Here is a 23383-nt window from a genome sequence, read left to right on the forward strand (position 1 = left end):
ATGTTGCATTGTGTCACATCATAATCCACCAATAAGAGGAAGATTGCACCTGCTTAGGATGAATAGTAGTAAAACAGTGGCATAAAGACAAGGATAACATAATTATTAGTGATATGTCGGCTGTGAGTGCACAGTTGTACAACTGCGCATTTTCAGGGACAGATGGGTTTGCTAAAGTAAACAAAAACTGCAAGTTCAATCAGTGCAGCTAATGAATGGAACACTTGAATATTTTCCACTGAATTCCTGGGTCCAAGCAAGGCTTAAAATAAAATATCATGCACAGATGTAGGAAGTGGTGCTTCTGATGTGCTTATTAATCCTAAAAGGACTGACTTGGGTTATTTGAAGTATCAACATATATTGTGCAGTATAATTGAGAGAAATGTCAAGTGGGGTTCTCTCAATTCCTCTGTAATTTAATCAATAACACTCTTATTCAAGGAAAAAGCAATGCATTTTTAGCTTGATTTAGAATTCTCATTTTAGTAGCAATTCATCTACAGCAGCTTTCTTGTTGAAAAGGTTTTTTGGGGGGAGCAGGAACCATTGGCAGTAGACGGGATTTTTGAAAAAACGAAACAAATAGAGAGCTATTAGAACCCAAGACACTTAATCAATTGAGAAGAATCCTCGCAACAGTAATACATATCTAAATGCAGTCCATAAAGAAGCAAGAAGACAACAAATGATGCGAGGGTTTCGTATCCTGTGTGATACATAGCTCTAATCATTTACCAAAGAATCCAATTACAGCACCATTCCAGGTTCCAGTGAATAGATGGAGTTGCAATGAGATTGCAGAACAAGTTTTGTTGATACTTGTTTCAATCATTTTAGGAAGGAATGCCACGTCCAAAAAATAATGGCAATATGTGTGAACACTGGAATGGCCAGCTACCATAGTCAACATTTGCCTGAACAAGTCTCTAGTAGGCATGGTGTTACTTGATCATCCAAATTGGAGTTTTGGATTTTTAAGTGGTGACAGGAATTGTGCACTGTGACAATGGAAGCACTTGAAAAGTCACCATAGTTTTTAATCAGATGGGTGAACTCTCCGAGACAGATGCCGTGTTCTGTCCTGTTAAGTGACGGTAGCAGAGAACCGAAAAGGCCAGAAGTGGTAAAGGAAAAGCAAGAAGAAGGGTGACTGCAGTTGTGCATTGGTGCTACTAGGTCCAAAAGACCAAGAGTGTGATCCAATGCATTTCAACTCAGATCTAAATCCTACTGGGCCTACTCCCAAGTAGAGAACTGCAGCCTGGTAAATCTGGAAGATTGGCCTGAAGCTGGTCTGCTGAACATGTCTTGGGATTGATCACACTCTGTAGTGACTGGTATGTTTTCTACATTTATACTGCTGCCTCTGGAGAAATGCTAAATGGTAAATCTGGGTCTGACAGCCTCCATCAGTCCCCATTAGGAGACAATCAAAGATGATGGCAGGTGGGAACCCAACCTCATCTCCTGTTTCTCCCTCTTGTTGTAAAGTGTGATGGCAAAAGGCAATTTTTCCAAGTGGCTTCTTACGGCAGGTATATTGACTATCTGGGAATGCATGTGCCCGCTTCACACTTAGATGCTTTCCACAGGAAACACTATTGTAAGTGTGACAGGCATGCCTATATATATCCCTTACTTTGTTTTGAGGCTACTTCCCTAGGTTACTATTAAAAACATATAGGTATACAGAAAATTTTGGCAGTGGCCCATAAACAGGCATTTTCTGCCATTGCACCTTCTCTTCTGAAAGCCCTTCCCTGTGCTATATACTTCACATGCCCCTTGAATACATACTGTTTTTGCTTTTCCCGACCATTAACTCTGGACCCTATACCCTGTATTCATTGACACTGTTATTATAGTTGAGGTTTTTTATACTGATGTTTGTTTATACTGTTTATATGTTGTACACTAAATGTAACACGGAGAGCATTAATTTACCACAAGGAGCAAGCTTTGGCACTCTGCCTAGGTCACTTCCAATCTTGGAATTTTCATTCCATTTCCTTAACTTTCCTCCTCTAATTTCCCCATCACAAGAGACTATTCATAATCTGTACTGAGCTCCAAGGATTTATAAGGAGAAAAATCATTATTCTCTTGCTTTTATATACAATCACTGTGCATTCTAGGCTACATGGCAGGACATAAATCACAAGTAATGAAACTAAATGAATGCTATGGCTCCCCGAGATCTCCATGCTCTTTTTTGGGGGGGGCAGTGCTTCAAAGTATGCAACCAAGGAACCTTTCCTCACAATTTAGGTTCCTTAAGCAACTTTGGTTCTTGGGATGCTGGTTCACATGCATCCTTCTTAACACAAATGTTTTGCATACCATGGCTTAAGATGGCACTGTAGGGAAACAAACAAGGAGAAACCCAGATCTACTCATCACTCATGGATCCCTTAGATGGAAGTGACAGGAAAAATGAAATGCTGTATGGGCGGAAGAGGGAGTTGAGTCTAAAGGAAAAAAATGTTCACCCACCAAAGGTCAAGTGTGGGTTAGCCAAAAAACAAAAACAAAACAAAAACCGAGGGCTACAGACTAGAAACTGTGCAGTCAGTCCCTTCATGCTCACTAATCATGCTCAAAATAAAAGTAATTGACAGTGCAGTGTATCAGAGCTCTATTAGCAGAAAAGGAGCGCAGAAGATGTGTATTGCTAGACAAGGATGGTCTCTCCTCTCCTTGGCCTTGAACCTGAAACACATGATGGATGTAAGTGCATTAACTCAAGCACAGGGGAACAGAGCAGTGCAATTCAGTGCTTTGATGCAAGTATACAGGGCGCACAATGACAATTTCAGGAGCAGCGCTGACAGGGTTGTAGCAAAAGTGACACTAGGGTTTCAGATATTCCAGTAATTCAGACACTTGTTGCAGCTCAATAAGGACTGCTGCAAACCACTTCATGTAGATACAGAAAACTTCAGTCTCATTACAAAGAGAATGTCAACCTTAAAAGAAGAAGACCACAGAGAAGGATCTGGGTTTTGTACAGAGAGAAGAAAGCAGATTTTTAAAACAAAACTTCAAAAGACAAAAGAGAGATATTTAAAAGCAGGTAGTTACAGAAAAGCGGGGAGATTGAAATAAGTAAATAAAGCTCTGAACATTCTGAATGACACCAGAAATAAGAGGAAATTTACATGACAAATGTGTAGATAATATTGGCATCACTATTATTAGCCCCATTCTGGTGTTCAATCTCTTTGCATTTAAACAAGCCCATTAGGAGAGTGGAGGTCCAGTGCAAAGCCCCTTATGGTGTGTCATCTCTGCACAGTTTAGAGCCCTTCACAACACTGAATGGGGATTGCACAGATGCTCTGAGTGCAGCAGAAACCCTGGATCTCCTGCAAGAAGCATGTAGCTTTTCCTTCTCAAGGAGGCTTAGCAAGTGGCTAGGCACATTAGAATGTAATACACTGAACCCGGATCAAAACTCTGTAAAGTTGAGGCAAAAGCAGGACAAAGAAGTAGAAGCATGTCTAACATCTACACCGTGGAGGAAAGCCTTACTTGGTACCCAACCAGCTAACCCATGACATTAGACTGAGGTTCATTCAACAGAAAATCTTCTTCTGGGCCTAATGGGCACCAACATGCCTTAAGCACAGGGGCATCACATCCACAGATTCCTACTGGAGGTATAAATAGCTGCCCATTAATCCAATGCTTCTGAAAGGAAGTACAGAGTTCTGGACAAATCCCTGTTGATAGGAGATGCCAACACAACAATTCGCTCCACACCTGCCAGGTGGGGGTTACCAAAAGGACAGGAATGATGGTTCTACTTTGGCAGCAAAGTGAATAATCCTTCAGTGTTGGAAAGGACATCATATGTGGAAAACTGGATGCAAGACCTCCTGCAACTAGCCTCCCATGAGAAAACTCTGCTCAAGTTTTCATGCATTGCATGAAAAGCTAAGTTTCCAATAGATCTGGAAAACACATTTTGAAATCTTCACCATGTTAACCCCCACAACTAGAAGAAGTGAGAGGCAGAACACAGGGATGGAAACGTCCTCAACTTAATGGGTGTTAATCTAGGACTACTAGCAAAGCATTGACACTCATTTATCCTAACCCTTATCTGAGCATGCAAACCTGAGCGCTGTGTGCAATGCTAAACAACTGAATATCAGAGGTGAAAATACTGTAGCTAAAAAGAGAGAGCATTAATTCAGAGGGGGGAGGGAAGCTAAGGGACTGTGCTGCCCTATTGTAATATTGTGAAACCCCTAATAAACCATGTTTTTCGTAATCTTTTGAGGGCTCTAAACTGTGCAGAGATGACGTGTCAGAGCTGGAACGGCTTAACAGTATACTCACTTCTTTTTGCTTGTCTGCTTTCACATGAAAAGACCAAACACTCTCATGTAGCTGTTCTCCACCTGGACAGTCATGAACTTGTATTTGAAGTATGCTGATCATTAATTTGGAATCTACAAACTAAATACTCAGTGCATGTTCCAATATTCACTATTTCTTCCTCTGTGTAGATGTGTCTGTGAAGAATTTTGAAATAATTTATGTGCATGCATGTGTTTGTGTGTGCTTATGTGTATACGTTTGTAAGAGAAGATGGGTGCAGGTTTCGTCAAGCTGTCCAGTTACACAGTACTGCAAGGAGAGGGATTTAAGTCTTCTTAAAGACAGAGGGTCAAACTAAACATGACATTATTCATGTCGAAAGCTCATGTATGGCTGGTTTTTTTAAAATAAAGAAATAAACAGCTAGCTGGCTGGCACAGGGGTCCCAGAGGTGGGTTGGGTGTGCTGCGACAGGGACTTTTGTCCCAATTAGGGAATGAAACAGATAGTATACACCCCACCCCTGATTTGAAGCAAGACCATAGTGGGATGAAGACTAACTCTTCCTCCCGCCGCCCCGATGCCACAGCCCTGATCTGGCTCAGACATCCTATGTCAGCTATTTATTGCCAGGAAAAAAATAGCCATACAGAGACTAAAGATACAAAGAAACATCACATCTAGTTTGGCCCAAAGCTTGCATTGGAGGAAGTCTGTAACATGCCTGATAGAGAAATCTCGACTCACGGGTTTTTCTTGTTATTTTTGGGGTGCAGGACTGTGGCCAAAATTTATTTGCTTCTTTAAATAAAGTATTATATATTACAAAGTAAGCATGATCATGTTACCTTTTCTTTTTCTAAAGGTGTTGTAAATAGTAAGCCAGAACATGAAAATGCAATTATCAACAAATATTCATATTAAATCAAATTCAAAATGTGCTTCTTCAAATTAAGCTCTGAATTTGATTCATGAATCAGAAAAGACTCTTGATTCATTTCACTTCTGCACAGAGCAACTGAAAATAGCTTTGTAATGAAATGAGCAGTAAGCAATATACATATTGAAATACAGCTATTTTTAAAGGAGTAAAATTACTACATGTTAAAAGAGTTCTGCCTAGGCAGTGCTGTGCAGAGCATCCTTCTGTTAACTGCAAAAGAAACATTTTTTCTCTGTAGATAGGAAAACCCAAACCAGCAGGGCATATCCACACTTGTCTCCCTAAAACAGCATGAAAAAAATGATCTGAAATCTGAAAATAACATTTGCATTTATTTATTTTAACTACTGTCTTGTCCTACACGACCCAACAAAACAGAAACATTGTGGCTTTTGAATAGCTTGGAATTGGATTCACTGCTTCTTTCTGGGAATTTAGGAATAGAAATAGTGATCTTAATGTAAAGGTGACTTTATGAAACAAAGCTGTTTTTGTTAGGTAGGGACAATACATTCCTCCTCAAAGTGCCACAAGAAGGATGGTTTCAATGAGCCACCAATGATACACACATGAGAACAGGGCACTAAAGCTCAGCAGACACAGTAGGATTCCAATTCCTACCCACGGCACAAAAAAGAAAGCCACAACAAGCATCTGCTTCACAATGGCACAGGAATACATAGCAAGAATGGAAAGAAAAGATGATCTGTGTTCGGCCTTTAACTGATGCGCAGAAAGATCAATACTGTGACTCAGTATTGAGTACTATCCAGATGCAAACTGCTGTATACATATACATACAGTGTTAAGTGCATTAATGGGGGGGGGGGGAGTTGGTGCTGCCTATTTCTGACACAGCTGATTCCGTCAATTTTTTTTAGTGCGCAAATGCTACTAATCCTATACCGTTCATTTCTTGCTGTGTGTATGTTCCCTACGCCAAAAAGAACGCTGCAATTATTTTTAATATTTTAAGTTTGAAGATATTAAAAAACACTAACGTCACATTTATAGCAAATGGAGGCACAATCAATGCATTGCTGAAGTTTACTGTTAGAAGCAACAGACTTCCTCTAATAGAAAATATGAGACCAAGGTTGACTTTATTTTGAACGACGGCATTATGGAGGAGAAAACAAAAGCTTTTCAGAAACTGGATGAATCAGCTCTTTAGATCCACGGCAGGCATTTCAAGGCTTGTCGACTGGTCTGCCAAAGATGTTATGCTCTGCTGATGAATGGAGACTCATCATGGATAGGTTGTTACTGTGGATGATGGGGTTATTTTGGGGTGGGAGTAGATACTGCTTACCCGCTGATTAGAGGATCACTTGATTATTATTATTTTAAGAATCAAACAATGAGATTCTGTACATTAAAAAAGAATGAATGTGTAATTTTAAGGGAGTATTCATTAGTTGCAAAAGTTTTTTGTGCGCCTCCTTCACAAGAGGTCCGGAGGGTGGCAACATGAGAACGGGTTCCCAGTTTGTGGAGTGCTCTCCTCAAGGACTTATTGCATTTCTTTAGGCACCAGGTGAAAATGTCCCCTCCCCAACCAGGCCCTTGGCTAATTACTTTTTGTGGGAATGGGTTTATTGGTTTGCTTCTGTTTTGTTATGTCTTTTGTGGTCTGGTTTTGTATTTTTATGTTGTGAACTGCCCTGTATTATATTACATTACAAATATAATAAATAACAACATCAACAACAACAATGATCTTCAAACTGAAAATAAAAATGAAATAAAAGCAAACATTGCTGTATCAAGTAACTGGGGAATAGCTCCTGGATATTTCCACAGTACTGTATGGCTGTGAACCACTGTTACCACAGCAGGTAGCTGTTTCAAACTGTTGGAAGATTAAAATTGGAGTCAGTGGTTTCTTTAGAAAACTGCAAGCCAAGCCAATTTGTCAGGAACCGGTATTGGGCAAAAGTACAAATTTCTATCTAGTCTTTTGAATAGCTAATTCAAGTTTGTTTTTGTGGGGGGGAGGGAGGGGCGGAATAAAACCCTAGTACCCTTAAAAGCCAAACACTTAAGAACACAGACAGCCACTTGGCCAGCATCACACGATGGCTCCTTTCCACACTTTGCTGAAGCTAATTGGAAGGCCTAGTTTGAAAGTGCTCTGCATGCATAATAGTTCTCAGGCCCGAAACCTATGCTCTTTTTGTGCATCTTGGACTGCCACAGCATCAATTGTGAAGGCTAGAGGAAGTGAACAAGAACAGCAACAAAAAAAAGCGTATACTTACTGTAAGGGACACATTCATATTGTACTTCGAGGTATTTGTATGTTCCAGGACAAGGATCAGGAAACACATCTGACCCGGTAACTACTATACACTGTGTTCTGTTGTTGCACCTGGGGCAGGAGAAGGAGAAGGATGTGTGTTAATTTCAAAATCAGAATAAATTTACAGAGTTTGCGGCAACCATAGCTAGGGAATCAGGCAGCACTGCATTTGAATTAGACCACAAAGAGGTTGTGGGCTAGATGTATTTTTAGTTCAAACTCATAATAATTTTGCAGAACTTTCAGTAATCAGTACCAGAAGTAATTTCAGACAGTAAAGGCTAAAGGCTTATTTTAATTATCTTGGATACTGCTATAACCCCTCCCTCCATTCTGGCAACTCGCAGGGTGCCTTACAAGAATCCTAAAACAATGTAACAAATCTAATTAACAAAATATAACCCATCATGGTGGGGACATAAAAAATCCTAAACATACCTACTCAGACGTAAGCTCCACCAAGTTCAATGGAATGTATTCCTAGGTAAGTTATCATAAACCTTTGTAAGAAAATAATGCTTGCTATAAACTACCTTAAAACAAAAGGGCTTCATCCAGCCCAAATTAAGCACTTTTCAAGTTTCGTTGATTTTAATGAGTTAATTGCTCATGCTGGACAGACTAGAACAATTCTATGCATATTTGCTATCACAAGTAACTTTCACAGTGTTCAACAAAACCTACTCCCAAGTAAGTGTGTCTACAATTACAGCCTTCTTTTTAAAGTATTTAACAGAGAGAGAGAGAGAGAAAGAAGGAAAGAAAGAAACTACCTAATTTACCTGCTGTTAGAAAAGTTGACAATCAATTTTTCATAGTGAAAGCTACTGATTTGTACAGTTTGGCACTTTGCAAACAAATACATTAAGACGGGATTTGTATTTTACAGCTCGGTACTTTAAAATGGATTGATTTTGATCTGGCTCAAGCAGCACTAGTCAAAACCAAAAAAAGGGGGTTGAAAGAAAATGACTTTCAGCCTTTTTTTTCTCTGAAAGCAAAGGAAGGAGGAAAATAAAAGGTCAGAAACAGTTTGGTGACTAAAAACAAGGAAAGCTTGGCTGATCTCCTGGGTGAGTTCTGTTTGTCAGTAAAGTGAAGCAAAGGAAGCCAGGTCTTAAAATAATAGTCTAGCCTTTGACTCCAGCCGTACATCAATCCTTGTGCTACTAGCACTTCCCACACTACTGAATACCCCTTGCACAAGTTGAAGAGATCTGTCTTGTGTCAGGGAACCCCTGACATCTGTCCCCTGCCAACAGGTGCAAGATCAAGCTGAGATTTCAGTTCATGCAGCTGGAAGAATATTAAAGGCAGCCCAATAGTACAACTTGAGTTGTCCTTCCAGCAAATAAATCATGAATCTACTTGAATTTTTGGTTGGTAGCTTTGGAAGAAACATTCAGGAAATGTCAACAGCAATGGGAAGGACCCAGGTTTCATGCACAACAGATAAGATCATGGGAACCAAGTCTCAGGCTGAGCAGAAAACTTCTGGTCTTTTCTTTTTTTTTCTTCTCCTTTTGCAATAATGCTGATGGCTGTCGGTTCTGTCCTAACTATTGCAACTGAAACTATTGTGTATTTTGAGATTCCTCACAAGTGCAGAAATAACTGCATTACTGGACATGGAATTCAGCTTCCTGCAACTGCCAGCTTCTTCTTCTTTTTAAAGCAAGTTGCCAGCCTTTATGACACTATATAAATGCTTGAAAGTGGCTAGGGAATGGGTGATGAAATCTCAGCACTCAGAACGATGGCTCAACAAGGCTTCCAGTGGGCAAAGGGTAACCCTCCATGGTAACTTGTCCTTTTATGCAAGAGCAGAATACACGATGTGAAATGTGAAGATATGTGTGATTCAAGTAGATCGCATAATTTGACTTTGCTTTTTTTTAATAAAAAAAAAAGACTGACTAGCTGGAGCTGACAAATAGCTGTCATTGGTAGTAGTAGCTGCCTGCGGACTGTCCACTTCTATTTTTCTCAGTATTTTTAGACAACATCCTGCAGAAAATTACCAATGACAGCATTATAGTTGTGTATACTTCAGCTTTACAGCTCTGAAATGATACTTTGTGAGAATAAAAATGCCACAGTATCTCATACACTGAACACACTCAGTAGACAATGTACTTATTTCATAGCCTGCATATGAATTTTCTAACTGTGTATACTGGTTGCTAGTATGTGATAATTTGTTTAAAATACATATCTTAACTGGGAACAGGATATGTGTGCCTAATTTTGAACATTTGCATGCCTTGTGAGTAAAAAGAAACCCACAAAACAATTGCCAGCTGCCCAAGGAATTTCTACCAAAGCGTGGGACATAAACCCCTGTGATAAATAATAAAATGAATGAATAATGGGAAATGTGGAACTAACTTGAATCTACATTTAAATCTCTGTTTTATGGTAAATCATATTCAAGGCAACTAAATCAACACTGAAATCAACAAACAGATTAAATTACTATTTGAAACAAAGGGCTGTATCCAACAAAGTCATTGTGTGACTGGAACTTCTACTCCCTCCCCCTCTCCCCCTGCCCTCTCCCAAATCTCCTCCATGGGTTTCCCCAAAGCTCACAAAATGACTTAATTGAATTCAATACAACGGTTGCTAGGGTCTTGGGCTTGCTGATCAGAAGGTCAGCAGTTCCAATCCACGCAATGGGGTGAGTAGATAAATAGGTACCATTGGGGTGGGAAGGTAAACGGCGTTTCCATGTGCTCTGGCTTCCGTCACGGTGTCCCGTTGTGTCAGTAGCAGTTTAGTCATGCTTGCCACATGACCCAGAAAGCTGTCTGTGGACAAATGCCTGCTCCCTTGGCCTAAAGCAAGATGAGCGCTGCACCCCATAGTCGCCTTTGACTGGACTTAACCATCCAGGGGTCCTTTACCTTACCCTTACTTATGTTCATCATATTGCTCACCACATCTCCCTAAATATTGACTGGGTTTCCTCACAATTCTCTAGAGCAGATTTAAGGGCCGTGTGGAAAAAGAAGGGAGGGAGAGATTCCATTTTGCAGCCAAAAGCACTTGCGTTAGCAGGACTGTTGTTTGTCAAATGATATACTAAAGGTCATATTTGTGATTTATTTTGGCAAAGAAACATCTTGGTGGAAGCTTAATAGGACTTTATTTTGGATGGCATGAATGCAGCATATAATTGGCTATGATCCAAAAGTGAACAGGTAGATAACAGCCACTGGCAAGTTATAATAAACCAGCACATATCGTTCATCTGTGGTAAAGTTCCTTTTTTCTTTTTCTTCAATGGGACAGTGTAGAGATTCTTGCAGTGTGTGCATGTGTTGGATAGGGTGGCCGGCTGTCCCTTATTCTAAGTACCAGCTTTTATTCCAGAGTAATACAGCCCACAATTAACAGTCCTTCATTTTAGAAGGCTAATTAACTGATTCTGTCGAAAGCTGTAATTGTTGCACTTAAAATTCCTGTGCTTCTGAGATATATGCATACGGCTATTTGAGGAGCGAAGTAGAGGAAGGGGCATGTAAATTGCCACTTATATGGAAAAAGAGAGAGAGATAGGCATGTCTGCATACAAACCTCTCTTTCTGCCCACCTCCCACTTGTGAGGAGAATGCAGGAATATGCCTGTGCTTTTATGACAGTATTCACTGTCAGATAGCATTCTATTGAAGAGATAATGTAAGACCACAAATGTGAGGGTGTGTGTGTGTGTGTTTTAGAATTTGCAATTCTTTTTACATCTTTCCAATATGTATAGCGACACTGAGGGAATCTGAAATCAAACGTGGCCAGCTAATTAACAGCTCCAGAGAGATGGTGAACTTGGCTCACCTCATTTGACTGATTGGGCAAAAGCAGGCCTGTGCTTTTTTGCACATCAGATAAAGAGAAGGGGGTGAGGGAGTCGAACCAATGCATGAGGCAATTTTTCATTTTCCTAACTGCTGTTACATGGGCCCACTTCATGTTTATCCCTGTGTACTGTGCAAGTTTGTCCTCATGCGCTTGGCTTTAAAAGCAGCCCTTGTTCTCATTCTAATTTGTTTGCGTTCCTGCTGTAATCTTGACTTGTACAATTCCCAACAAATTGCTTTAGCTCTTCTTTTGATTATCTTATGCTCATTATTACACTTTACCAAGTGAAAAGTATGGAGATGAGATTCCATGTGTAATCTATTTGTGTGAGGTGTTTTAATCAATAGTCTTGCTCTGCTGATTAAGCAGAGGCTTCTGTTTTGGCAAGATAACATTAGTTTCTCCTGTCATGCTCCAAAAGCCATTGGGGATCTTCAGCAGATCATTAGATATGCTACAATAAAGCTTTGGTACATTCCCTTTTCTTCCTTAAATTACTTCTTCACTGTCCTATCACTCCCCGTCACCATTGGCACTGCGTTATTATTACAGCTCCCCTGAAACTTGCACTAGAGCTATGTCTCCGGGCCATAGGATGCCATTTTCAATTGAGGCTTCTGCTTGAAAATATAAATTAAGAAAATTTCATTATCTCCTGCCAGGGGCCATTATTCACCACTGTTCTAGGGAAGATTAAAAATGCAAAATCTATGGTCTTGAACAAATACTCCAAGATTAAAATGAAAGGTTTGGTATAGCATGACAAGCCTGGCATGCATAGAGGAGCTAGATGTAGTACTGGATATGGAGAGGAAAACTGAACACTGGAGTGGTCAGAATACACACACACACACACGAAAGAGATGGCTGTGGTAGATAAAAAGCAAACTCTGCTTACAGTAGTCAGACTAATGACTGATCCAGCCTAACTTGTCCATTATACTGCCATTAAATTGGCAGTACATGTGAGAGAGTTTTTGCATGGGCAGAGGATGGCTTGCGGAGAGAGAGATATGTGGTTTGCAGTGCATGGGCCATCTACAGCGGCGTCTCGGGTTTTGCGCAGGCTGTGGAGGGCAATGGGTGGAACGGAGAGTGAGGGGGGAGAGTTTTTGTGCAGGCAGAAGTGGGTGGGTCAGAGACGGAGACTCGGAGTCAGACAGCTTGTGTGTGTATGCAGGCCTGGGGTTTTTTCCCATTGAATAAACCACTATAATCCCAGTGTGTCACTGTAATGGATTGCTTTGAAGTCATTTCTGCACCTGATAAAGTAATTTTTAGGACCTCCCCCCCATCCACCCTGACCTGCCCTGTATTTTGCCCAACCAAAGGTGGCAACCATAATACACATATATGTAAGAAACCAAGCACTTGTGCACTCACACAGAAAAAGAGAGATGCACATGGAATAGCAGCGAAGACAGCAGGGCCTGTGCATAAGCCAGCAACTTTAACACTGCAGGAGAAATGCGGATGCAGTTTTCCTTAAATGTTTAATAACTAATGATTTGTTGAATCTTATTAATTACTAAATAAACATAACATTAGGAAGCTAAATGTGGCACAATTAATATGGCAAAGAAGGTGTTTCACAGTAATGATCCCATTTGTCACAATTAATGTAATAAGTAATGCTTGTGGCAGTTATTTTTAAATGTGATACAAATAAAAAAAATACAACTATGTTCTATTTGGTTAGTTCTGTAAAATCAATAAGGGCTTCAAATTAATTTGAAAGTAAATAACTTAATTTAATTCTGCATCTATATGAATCCAATGAATGCAAATGGAACCCAATGGACACAATCCACCAAATATTACTTAGTGCATAAAGCCACCTTCAGGTTCCACTGTGAAAGGAATGACATGCGCACCGTGAAACTAGCTTCCCATCTAGTGATGTGATATGCCGGACATGCAACAACTGCCTGTTACAGCTTACTAAATCCACCAATCCATTAATATATCAATATGGGCAAAACAATAAAGATATAAAGCACAGAGAACAAATACATCCAACAATTTTAAACAAAACAAAACAAAACACTGGAAACAAAGTAGTACATGATGTGACAGTGGGTGACCTATGTATCCTTTCAAACTGGTGCCCTTTACACATTTCAGACTACAACTCCCATTAGCCCCAGCCATTTTGACCAATGGTCAGTGATAAAAGAGAGTTGTAGTCCAGAACATCTGGACTACAATAACTTGGAGAAATATGATGTAAAGGAATGTCTCACTGAAATTAGTACACCATACGTCCATAAGGTGGACCCAGGTAGATCTGTGGTTGAGCCTCTTGGGCTTGCCGATCAGAAGGTCGGCAGTTCAAATCCCCGCGACAGGGTGAGCTCCCATTTTTCGGTCCCTGCTCCTGCCAACGTAGCAATTCGAAAACACACCAGTGCAAGTAGATAAATAGGTACTTCTCCGGCAGGAAGGTAAACGGTGTTTCCGTGTGCTGCTTTGGTTTTGGTGTTCTGTAGCACCAGAAGCGGCTTAGTCATGCTGGCCACATGACCTGGAAAAACTGTCTGCGGACAAACGCCAGCTCCCTCAGCCTGTAAAGTGAGATGAGTGCTGCAACCCTAGAGTCGTCTGCGACTGGACTTAACTGTCAGGGGGTCATTTACCTTTACTTCCATAAGGTGTGCTCACAACTGGCATAAAAGAAAGACCCAGCAGATTTGGTAGTAAACCCTTGTATGCCACTAATTATTCTTTTATTTCAAATGTCCACAAAAGGGTTACAATTTTTAGCATGTCAGAATGTTTTTACCGCTTTCTAGTTTTAATGTGATACCCCAAATAACAACTTGTGCAAGGGTGTACACAAACAACAATATGTGGGATGTATTTTATTTATATAACATAATTTGCATAGATTTTAAATACAATTTAAAACTGCCTTTGAAAGCTCCTTTAATTAGCAAAATAAGCATATTTTTAAAAAAAATATAACACCAGTAATTTGTTAATAAAAACTCTGATATGTTAGAAGCCTTGATAATTCTGAGCAATTTTACAAGACCTTTGGGTCAGTTTAATGCAAATTAGGCCTGACTCGCTCAGAGTCTTATTAATCCAACCCAACTTTCTCGTTTGCAGAATTGCACATTCAACATAAAAGTGGCTTCATTTTAGGAGCAAAATAAGACATATTTATTTACGAAGCAGGCCACTGAGGCTCTCTTAATTTCAAAGGGTCATCATGTCTCAACATAATGCAGGGGAAACATTATTGCAGATACATACAGCGAATAAATGTGTGCGCACACTTATTTATTTAAGCATTTACTGGATGCCTACAGTTTCCAAACTTCTCGTGGGATAATTACAATGTATCTCTATATATTGGGGCCAGTGTCAATTAGGACCAATTACTTATGAAAACGTTCACCTACTGCAGTTTTTGCATACAGAAACAATCACTTTCCATTTTGACAAGGGAAATGGGAAATCGCTATGGGATGTCCTAGTTAAGATTTAAATTAGCAAGAAAGTTGTTACCAGGACATATAGAAGATGCAGCATAATAAGACATGACCTTGTAAGAACCTTGGAGGCTATCGGAATCTGCACCCTCCTTCCAAAACTTCTTAATTATCTGCAAAAGTTACCAGTCTATTTGTGGCATAATATTTTTCTTTTGGGGAGCGAGGGATGAAGAAGGGTAGGGATGGACTTTTAAATATTTAATTAGTCACATGATATGCGGATAGCGGCAAGCATTTTGCTTCTTGAGCCACGCTCTTCCTAATTGCACGCTCACATTTAGATTGGCCATCGCAAACCTCTGGTGCGTGCAATTATTTATTCCTTAAAGATCTTTCCATGGAGAAAAATATTTCACCCTCATGGCTCTGGGTTTGCCTAAATGACTCTCTTAGCCCATTAATTACACTCTCTGAGTATTTCAGTCACTAATGATGCAAATGGGGGGGGGGAGTCAACACACAAACCTTTGTGTGCAGAATAAGTTGGTTCTTAAGAGTAAATACATTTCTTTCTTTCTTTCTTTTTTAAAGTTACCCCATGAATGGAGGGAACACAGATATCCCCCTTTGTTGTCAATGCGATCTGTGTTTGCATTATATTTACGGCGTATAATGGCACAGTCCAACATACAGCGAAACACTAAAAGCAGCCAATATAGCTGGCTAATTTCAAGCCATTCCCAAATGATCTAGATTACTTTCCTTTTGTTCTTTTCCTCTTTCTTGTCCTGATTAAGATTGCAATCTGAGACCAATCTGAATCTCTCCCCTGCCCCATACCTTTAGCTTTCCATTTATGGATTTTAAAAGTACAAATCTCAAACTGGAGACTAATAAGTAAATGAAAAGACTTTTGAGTTGATCTTCCGATTTCCCTATCCCTTTCCCCCCCATGTGGCTTAAAACTTGCGACAGAAGTGGTGTGCCCTTGGAAGGATCTTTAATCAAGTCAGTACCAGTGGTGTCATTTTCTATTAAAATGTATCTCTAAAGTTTGTGCTACAAGTGCTGCGTTGTTGTCCAGGTTTCTTTCTTTCTTTCTTGAGAAAGGCTGGATGCCACAAAGGAACAGTTATTCACCAGCCATGGCAATGTCTGGGTACAATTAGCATCTTGAAAGTTTGTAAAAGCTTCAGAGTTATAACACTTCCTCTTGAAAAATCATTAAAAAAAATTTGGAACTAAAAAGGCTTAATCTTGTATGGATTAGGTACATTACTTCTTTGAATGTATTCTGCAAGAATCTACCTGACTCCTTCACAATGAATGGCAGGTTTGTATTATAATTAATATTGCTGGAAAAAGCCCCCTCCCCACTCCACAAGCAAGTTCAGATGTGCGAGAAACATAAGAGATTTGAGGAGATTCATTGACTCACATTGATCAGCTCCCAGCTAATCTCTAATCAAGTTGGAAATATTCATAATCTAATCCTTTTATCAAATTGCCTACCACTGCAAAGGCTTCGTGTGTTTGCACAATTAAAAACTCCGTGTTAGACATTATGCTGCATTACACTGGAAGCAAATGCTTCCCTATTGAAATACGCACTGGTTGACAGCAGGAAGTGGCTGATAAGAGAGGCAACAAGGCATTTCTGATGGCATTCATGATAACGGAACGCTACCTCCTATGTATTTAGTCTTACAGAGCACTCTCCAAAGTGATCCTTAAAATGTAGAACTACATTGAGAGATCTTTAGTCACAAAGATGAAGAAATAATCAAAGAACACTAAGTGTATAGTGTTAGTGACATCTCCTCAACTTATCTGTGATACTGGCAGTGCTCTGAAGACTAATACATTTGAAATGAGAAATCACCTACAGATCTACATATTTGTATCACAGAATTTACCACCTAAAAATAAACATCACATGTGCAGGGGCGTGTGGCGTGTAGAGAAATGAGTCCAACCCGCCTCATTTTTGCACATATATGAACAATCCTTCACATAAACCCTAAGGTTGAGGACAGCGCTGTGATTTATGCTGAAACAATAGCTTTGCAGAGTTCATAAAATGCCTAGATTAAAGACATGTTCAGCATCATTACCCACTCTAGCTAGAAATCACAGCAAGAAAGCCATGCTGGAAGAGCAAGGTTAAAAGATAAGCTTTGCACCAACAGCCACTACTAAAATAATATGGGTGGTTTTACACTTACAATGGATACATCTCTGTTAGATGAAATATAGTCCAGTCTGGTGTACCTGCCTTCCCTAGTTTGGAAATAAGAATAAGGAATCCAGTGAGGGGAGGCTGGCACCGTAGTATAAAAGGATTTTTTGTTACACCATATAAAGGTTTTGAATGTTCAGGGACACTGATTGGAGTGCAAAGTATGTTTGTTTAATAAAGTGCCTTACACACATACCCAACCCGATACTTTCTCAAACTTAAGAAAAGCTTGACGCAGGATTGCAATATCCACTGACTGACTGCCTTATATGCTTTCCCAAGTAAAGGGGACCATGCCATTAAAAAGATGGGAGCATTTATGGCATGTCCCTGGCCTCCACAAGTTGAATAGACCTTTGGCTCTACTCACAAGGGGCTCCTCAATGTGACCAGGAGTCCCAATAACAGAGGAGTCAACGCCACGAGTACAGCTGATTCCCCCTTCAAACCATCACTTAATGGGTGGAAGTTGGGTGTAAAGGTCACCAAGGGAGAACAATGAATAATGAAAAAGAGGTAATATACCAGCGAATCACGTATCCTACATCTCTGATAAATATTATCAGCACCTTGACTTTCTTTCGACGTTCTGAGCATTTGTGTATGTAAATCAGGGGGGAAATATGCATGTTCCTATAATGACCTTATTTTAAAAGGAAACTGAGACTCTAAATTTGCGACGGCAGAAATCTAAGGCACACCCATCTGTAGAATAGTTCTGGCTATTGTTATGTTATCAAACAATCTGCCATTAGAGCTTTATATGAGGGTAATTTTTAATTCCCCACTGATGGTTCTTGCGGCAAGCTGAAACACACTGACTGAGTAGAGCATTCAGTCTACGTTACACTCTTAGACTGCATTAACTTCCTAGCAGTAACTTGCTTTATAGGCTCAGTTCATCATGACCTATAAAATGTTAGACTGAAATGCTTTAAATATCTGCTAACACCATGTGCAGGCCTGGGAGTACAAGACAGTGTGCTATGAAGCGGCAAAGACAGTACTCTTCGGAGAAACTAGCACACACTCTTATGTCACTGATATAAACAGGGTAAGCATGTTAAATAATGGATAACACAGGCATGGTCTTTACGAGCAACTGGAAGTCTGGTTGGGTCTGGTTTAGTTTCCTTTCCATTCTCTTCAAACAGATTTGCAGGGGTGGGGATGTAAAGATCCTCCTCTACTTTGTGCCTATGAGGTTCTGCTTCATATTCGTAAGGGTCGTGTTCAAGTCTGGAGTTATTTAGGCTTTTTGAGTAATGATGACCAATTTATTAGGCAATTAGCTGCAACTTCATTAATGGAGGGAGAACAGATGCTCTGTTAACATCGGGCTATTGTTCTTCCCCTTGACCCTTAAGCTCTCACATTTCAGCAATTTCAGTAATGCAAAAATGCCATTACAACATCTGATTAATTCAGGGCTGGGTAGGCTGGGCAAATACAAAAAGACCCTGTGAAGCACAATGGGAAAGGTGTCCCTTTCTCACACTCTGCTACAAAGGCCTAATGGAGCCAAAAATGTTAAGATGTTTAAAATTAAAACTTTGAGACAATTGTATGTGTGCCACGGTATTTTTTTATCAACACAATCTGAGAGATCAGTGACTGTGTTGCATCCAATTTGATAGATCACTTTGCATCAATCGTTTTCCCAAGGAGCATTTAATTTAATTTAATTTGTTAACCCTTTTCTCTTTTATTTTCTCTCTCCCACCCCCTTCTTTTGGTAAACAATGTTGCTGTGTGTTGCCTAATGCTTAGGTCTATAAACTCTACAAAATAAAATTCCTTTGATGACTTAAAGGCCTCAGTATTTTCTTGTCCTTTTAATCTTTACAGGTTCTCATTTTCATGTCTGTTTTTTTTTTAAGTGTCAGTCCTGTTTACTACATGATATTCAACATATTTCCTCCAGAGCAATGAACCTTAACAGAAAGCTTTAAATTGCCTCACATAGGAAACCACATTACTATTAATTCCACAGCAACCGTATAATATATAAACTATTGCTTTGCAAACTCTAGAGCAATTAGACCTCTCGGCTATTTGACTAACTCTGCTTCATGATACCCAGTGCAGTTAATTATATTTTTTGATGTTAATAGTCTCTGTCAGTTTCAAGCATAAATCCTCTTTGATGAATATTTAAATTATATTTGAATAAAAATAATCTTGGTTACATTTCCTATTCAACAGTCATCATAGCTTAATAAAGGTCTGCTCAGCAAAGGGCTGAGATAAATGGCTGCATGATCCCATGTACAGGAACCCTAAATCCACTTTACATCTGATTTAGCGGCTACAGTGACCAATAATGTAATATAATTAGTGATGTTGTTATGGTGAAAAAGAATGCTTTCCCATTATAAATAACAGCATTATTGTAAGCTTAGCGTATGCTCATTTAGTATATTAAATGCAGCAGAACATAAATCAAGACAACCGATTTGAGCAGGACTGCTTGGAAGAGAGAAGGGTATATCTTGATAATGACATGGGCTGAAAGGAGCATGGCCTTTTAAAGTGTTAATTCTGCCTTTAAGATGTTAGTACCAAATTTCATTTTTTCCATGGAGATTTGCTCTGGGGCTAATATATTCTTTCAGGAGCCATGAGGCTTGGCACAGAACTAACCTGCAACCCCAAGCTATTTTTTCCAAGAGTTCTTTTAAATATATATTAAACCCAATGCTGATTCATACTATTCTTAGATGTGTGTCTGGCCACTTATTTTCAATCAAGGCAGATGTCCTTCATCAGCATGCATGCGGTCATCTGAAGGTTCTGGCCTTGGCGGCAATTTACTACACTACATCTCAGCCTAAGGTTGGGGGGGAAATATATGGCCAGCAATACTCCTGAAGGCAATGTAAGTCAAAGCTTAAATCAATACTATCAGAATGCTACACGAGAGAAGCCCCATTAAAGGGCATTGCACCTTGCATGCACTGAATTCTTACGGAAAAGAATCTGTCACTGCAACTGCTGCCAACAAAAAAGTATTAATGGCATGATTTGAAAGGAATCTACAAGTCTATATTATTATTTTCCTCCTCTTATTTATTGGTTTAACTCCGGTTACATTATTTGAGATACAGTAGTAAAAGGCTGTTGAGATTTAGTTTTCTTATTTACTCAATTACGCATCAGTTTAAAATTCAACAAAACCACAGCAGAAAACCACGCAATGGAAGCATGGATTAAAAATGTCCTCTGGCTTATTTTTTCTGTGCTTTGTTTCAATGCAGTGTTATAGTGTTTTTTTCCATTAAATAATGAAGTGGCCCATCACTAGATTAATATTTTATTTAAAAGTTTTTAAAAATTAAGACAAATTTAAATCTGGACTAAAAAAAAGCAAAGAAACTCTGCTAAATACCCCCCAAAAAACGACTGATATGATTTCTTGTACACTTTTCCCCCTGTCATGTGTCAATCATTCTGTGCCATCAAGACTGACAGTAATGAAACTGCATTCAGGTGGGAGATCATGTAGGATAGTTGCTAAGAGCTACAGATTATAAAAATAGTGAGTTTAGACAAGCCGTTCTCAGTCTCAGTCCTAGCCTACCTTGCAGTTGTTAAGGAAAAAACAAATTCAACTGAAATAAAATTATATTAACCAAAATGTTAATATATTAACCATGTTATTCAACATGGTGAAATTCCGGTGGTTTAGACTTCAAATCACTTTAGCCCCAGCCAACGTGGCCAGTAGTCAGGATTGAAAGGAATTCTAGTCTAAAACATCTGGAAGACACAGCCTGCTTCCTCTGGTAAGTGCTAAAAACTATTAAATATTGTTCAGGTAAATGTGCCACTTCAGTCAGCCCTAGGACCTTACATTTCTTTGCTTTGAGAACAAAATGAAATCACAAAATGTGGTCAGTGTTAAAAACTGACCTTAAATAAAAAGAACTCTGCAAACACTCATCTGACTACAAATTTACTTTTTGATATGAGTGTGTAGAAAGAATGCCCGCGTCTGTGAGTCTGCTTTGATGTGAGCTCTAAATAAAGGAATGTCTAAGAGGAGAGTGTCTGGCTCTGATAATCATGTACAGTAGAGGTTTGTCAAGCATCTTTCAAACTCCTGCATTGAAAGCCAATGACATGCCAAAGGAAAATAAGGACCTGATATCTGAGCTCAGTCATTTACAATGACAGCTTTGATGCACATTCATTCAGGCAATGCATCTGTCCAAATTGGTATCTGATATATGACCATCAATACAATCAGTTTTGGGGGCAGAGAAAGAGCAGCAAGTATCCGGAATACTGAGCGAAAGAGAAAAAGGGGGGAAAGTAGGTTGCAGTTGACTAGATGACACCTTTCACACAGAAGACCTTTCAGAAAATAGTAACTGCCACAAGCTGCAGAAGGAGCAGCAACTAGAGTCACATGAAAGCAGGGAAATGCCCACATCTAAAATTGGAAAAACTCTAACCCTAAAAGGCTTCATTCGCAGTAACACAGTGCCCTCTCTGGATGAGAAACCTGGCAATAAAGCAGTGAACATTAAGGACATTTTAAACTCATGTTAAGACATACCATTTTAACACTGTATTGATGTATATTTTTTACAGAAGCATGTTCTAGATGCTGTCACAAGGCATATACGGTACAATTCTCCAAAATGATTTTCTGTAGGGTGCACTGTAATGCGATAATGTAGTGGGAAAACCATTTTCTCAAACCGGTTTAGGTTTTCTACCCATGCAGACCTGAGGCTTAAGGGGCCTAAAAAATTCAGGATGAGATTAATCAGATGAGATGGGTGATTTCCCTATCCAACTATCCAAGACCGTGAGCTCTAGTCAAATAATTTCCTTTATTCATTATCGTTTGAAAGAAAAAGAGCCAGCCTTGTTTTCACTTGAAAGGAAGCTCATCTGATATTCCTGCACTACTACTTTCCCCCCTTGCTCTGACAAGCAAGGGAATACATGCAATGCTCACAGGACAGGATCTGATCGGAAAGATAATTTATTTTTGTTTTGCTTTTTTCAGCCATGTGTCACTCACTTTGACAAAAGGAATTAAAAACATCATTTGTCAGAAAGACACTTGAGTCCCAAAGAATATCTCCATTTCCTGTTGCTTTCTTCCCCGAAATAAATGGGCTTTTTTCATCATTATACATTTAAGACAATAAAAAGAAAAGGAGATCTCAAATTAAAGGTCTAAGAATTTTGAAAGGCCTGCCCCTAACCTACAAATAGAAAGGTCAGGAGAGCAAAGCAAGTAAACATCTCTTGTATTAAGTTTTGACTTCATTCACAGCTGTGTCCTGTGAAGGATAAATGAGTGGCAGAAACACGTTAAGGGGGCACTGCTATTTGTTTGAGAAGAAGGTGTGGTGTGTCATCATTTACTAGCTGGGTACACCTAGTGAACTAGAATCAGTACACCAATGGAAATTATGCAGATTATTTCATTTCTTATGGAAGTGTTTTTAAATATACCATTTGTATCTGGCTGGATAATATTTAAAGACGTCTTTCTGTGCAAGTGAACTGATTCTGTGAATAGCCTACAGATGCACAAGCCCTCACAATATCAGGAGGTTTGGTGGCTTTTTAGTTAAAAGAGCAGACATGATAGAAGTTTATAAAACTATGCAAAGTGTGGAGACAGTGAGTAGAGAAAAGCCCCCCCCCTCGTCTCTCATAATACTAGAACTTACTGAAAGAAGCTGACCACATAAACTAATCCGAAGCAGGAGTTTCTCAGTGAACTCATTTTTCTAAATCATTTCCAGCTTTTTTATTGCAGTGGACTTTATACCCTTTGTGGGAAAGCTTAGAAATGACCAGAATGACCAAAAACTTAACACACGTCATCAGTTTAATGACTGGTTGATTTCCAGAAATTTAAAATGAAGTGTAAATTATTCGAATGCAATACTGTTTTCAACTCCTTCTTTTTTAAAAGACCTATGTGGATTTTTGTGTGTGCGTGTGGTGGTGGGAAACAATAAAAGATTTAACATACTGAAATTTGCATTGAAGCAAACGGATGGACAGAGTTTTAAGAATTATTTCCATAGCAGTTACAGAAACTGACCACTCTTTGGTCAATTTACCAAAATAAGTAAATAAATGTTAAAACATGTTTCTAATCTGTTCCCCATGTTGGGAGGGAGAAAAAAAGTGGGGTGGCTTTTGGTCTGTCAGATGCCATCCCAGCCCATTTCAAGCACTGTAAATTTTGATAAAGGTTTATCACTTTCAACAGAGGTTATAAGAGTGGCTACTCCCCC

The 23383-nt window shown here is 39.3% G+C and overlaps 1 protein-coding gene across 35 annotated transcripts in view; it reads right to left on the reverse strand.

Moving 5' to 3' along the window:
* Positions 1-23383, reverse strand: part of ADGRL2 (adhesion G protein-coupled receptor L2) — a 348015-nt gene that overhangs the window by 63003 nt on the left and 261629 nt on the right. For all 35 annotated transcript variants that reach the window (XM_083620857.1, XM_083620855.1, XM_083620869.1 and 32 more), the window contains one exon: positions 7534-7643. In XM_083620857.1, coding sequence (XP_083476983.1) covers positions 7534-7643 — 110 coding nt within the window. The remainder of the gene's footprint in view (positions 1-7533; positions 7644-23383) is intronic.

This window comes from Podarcis filfolensis, assembly GCF_964270895.1.
Source record: "Podarcis filfolensis genome assembly, chromosome: 6".
NCBI lineage: Eukaryota > Metazoa > Chordata > Lepidosauria > Squamata > Lacertidae > Podarcis > Podarcis filfolensis.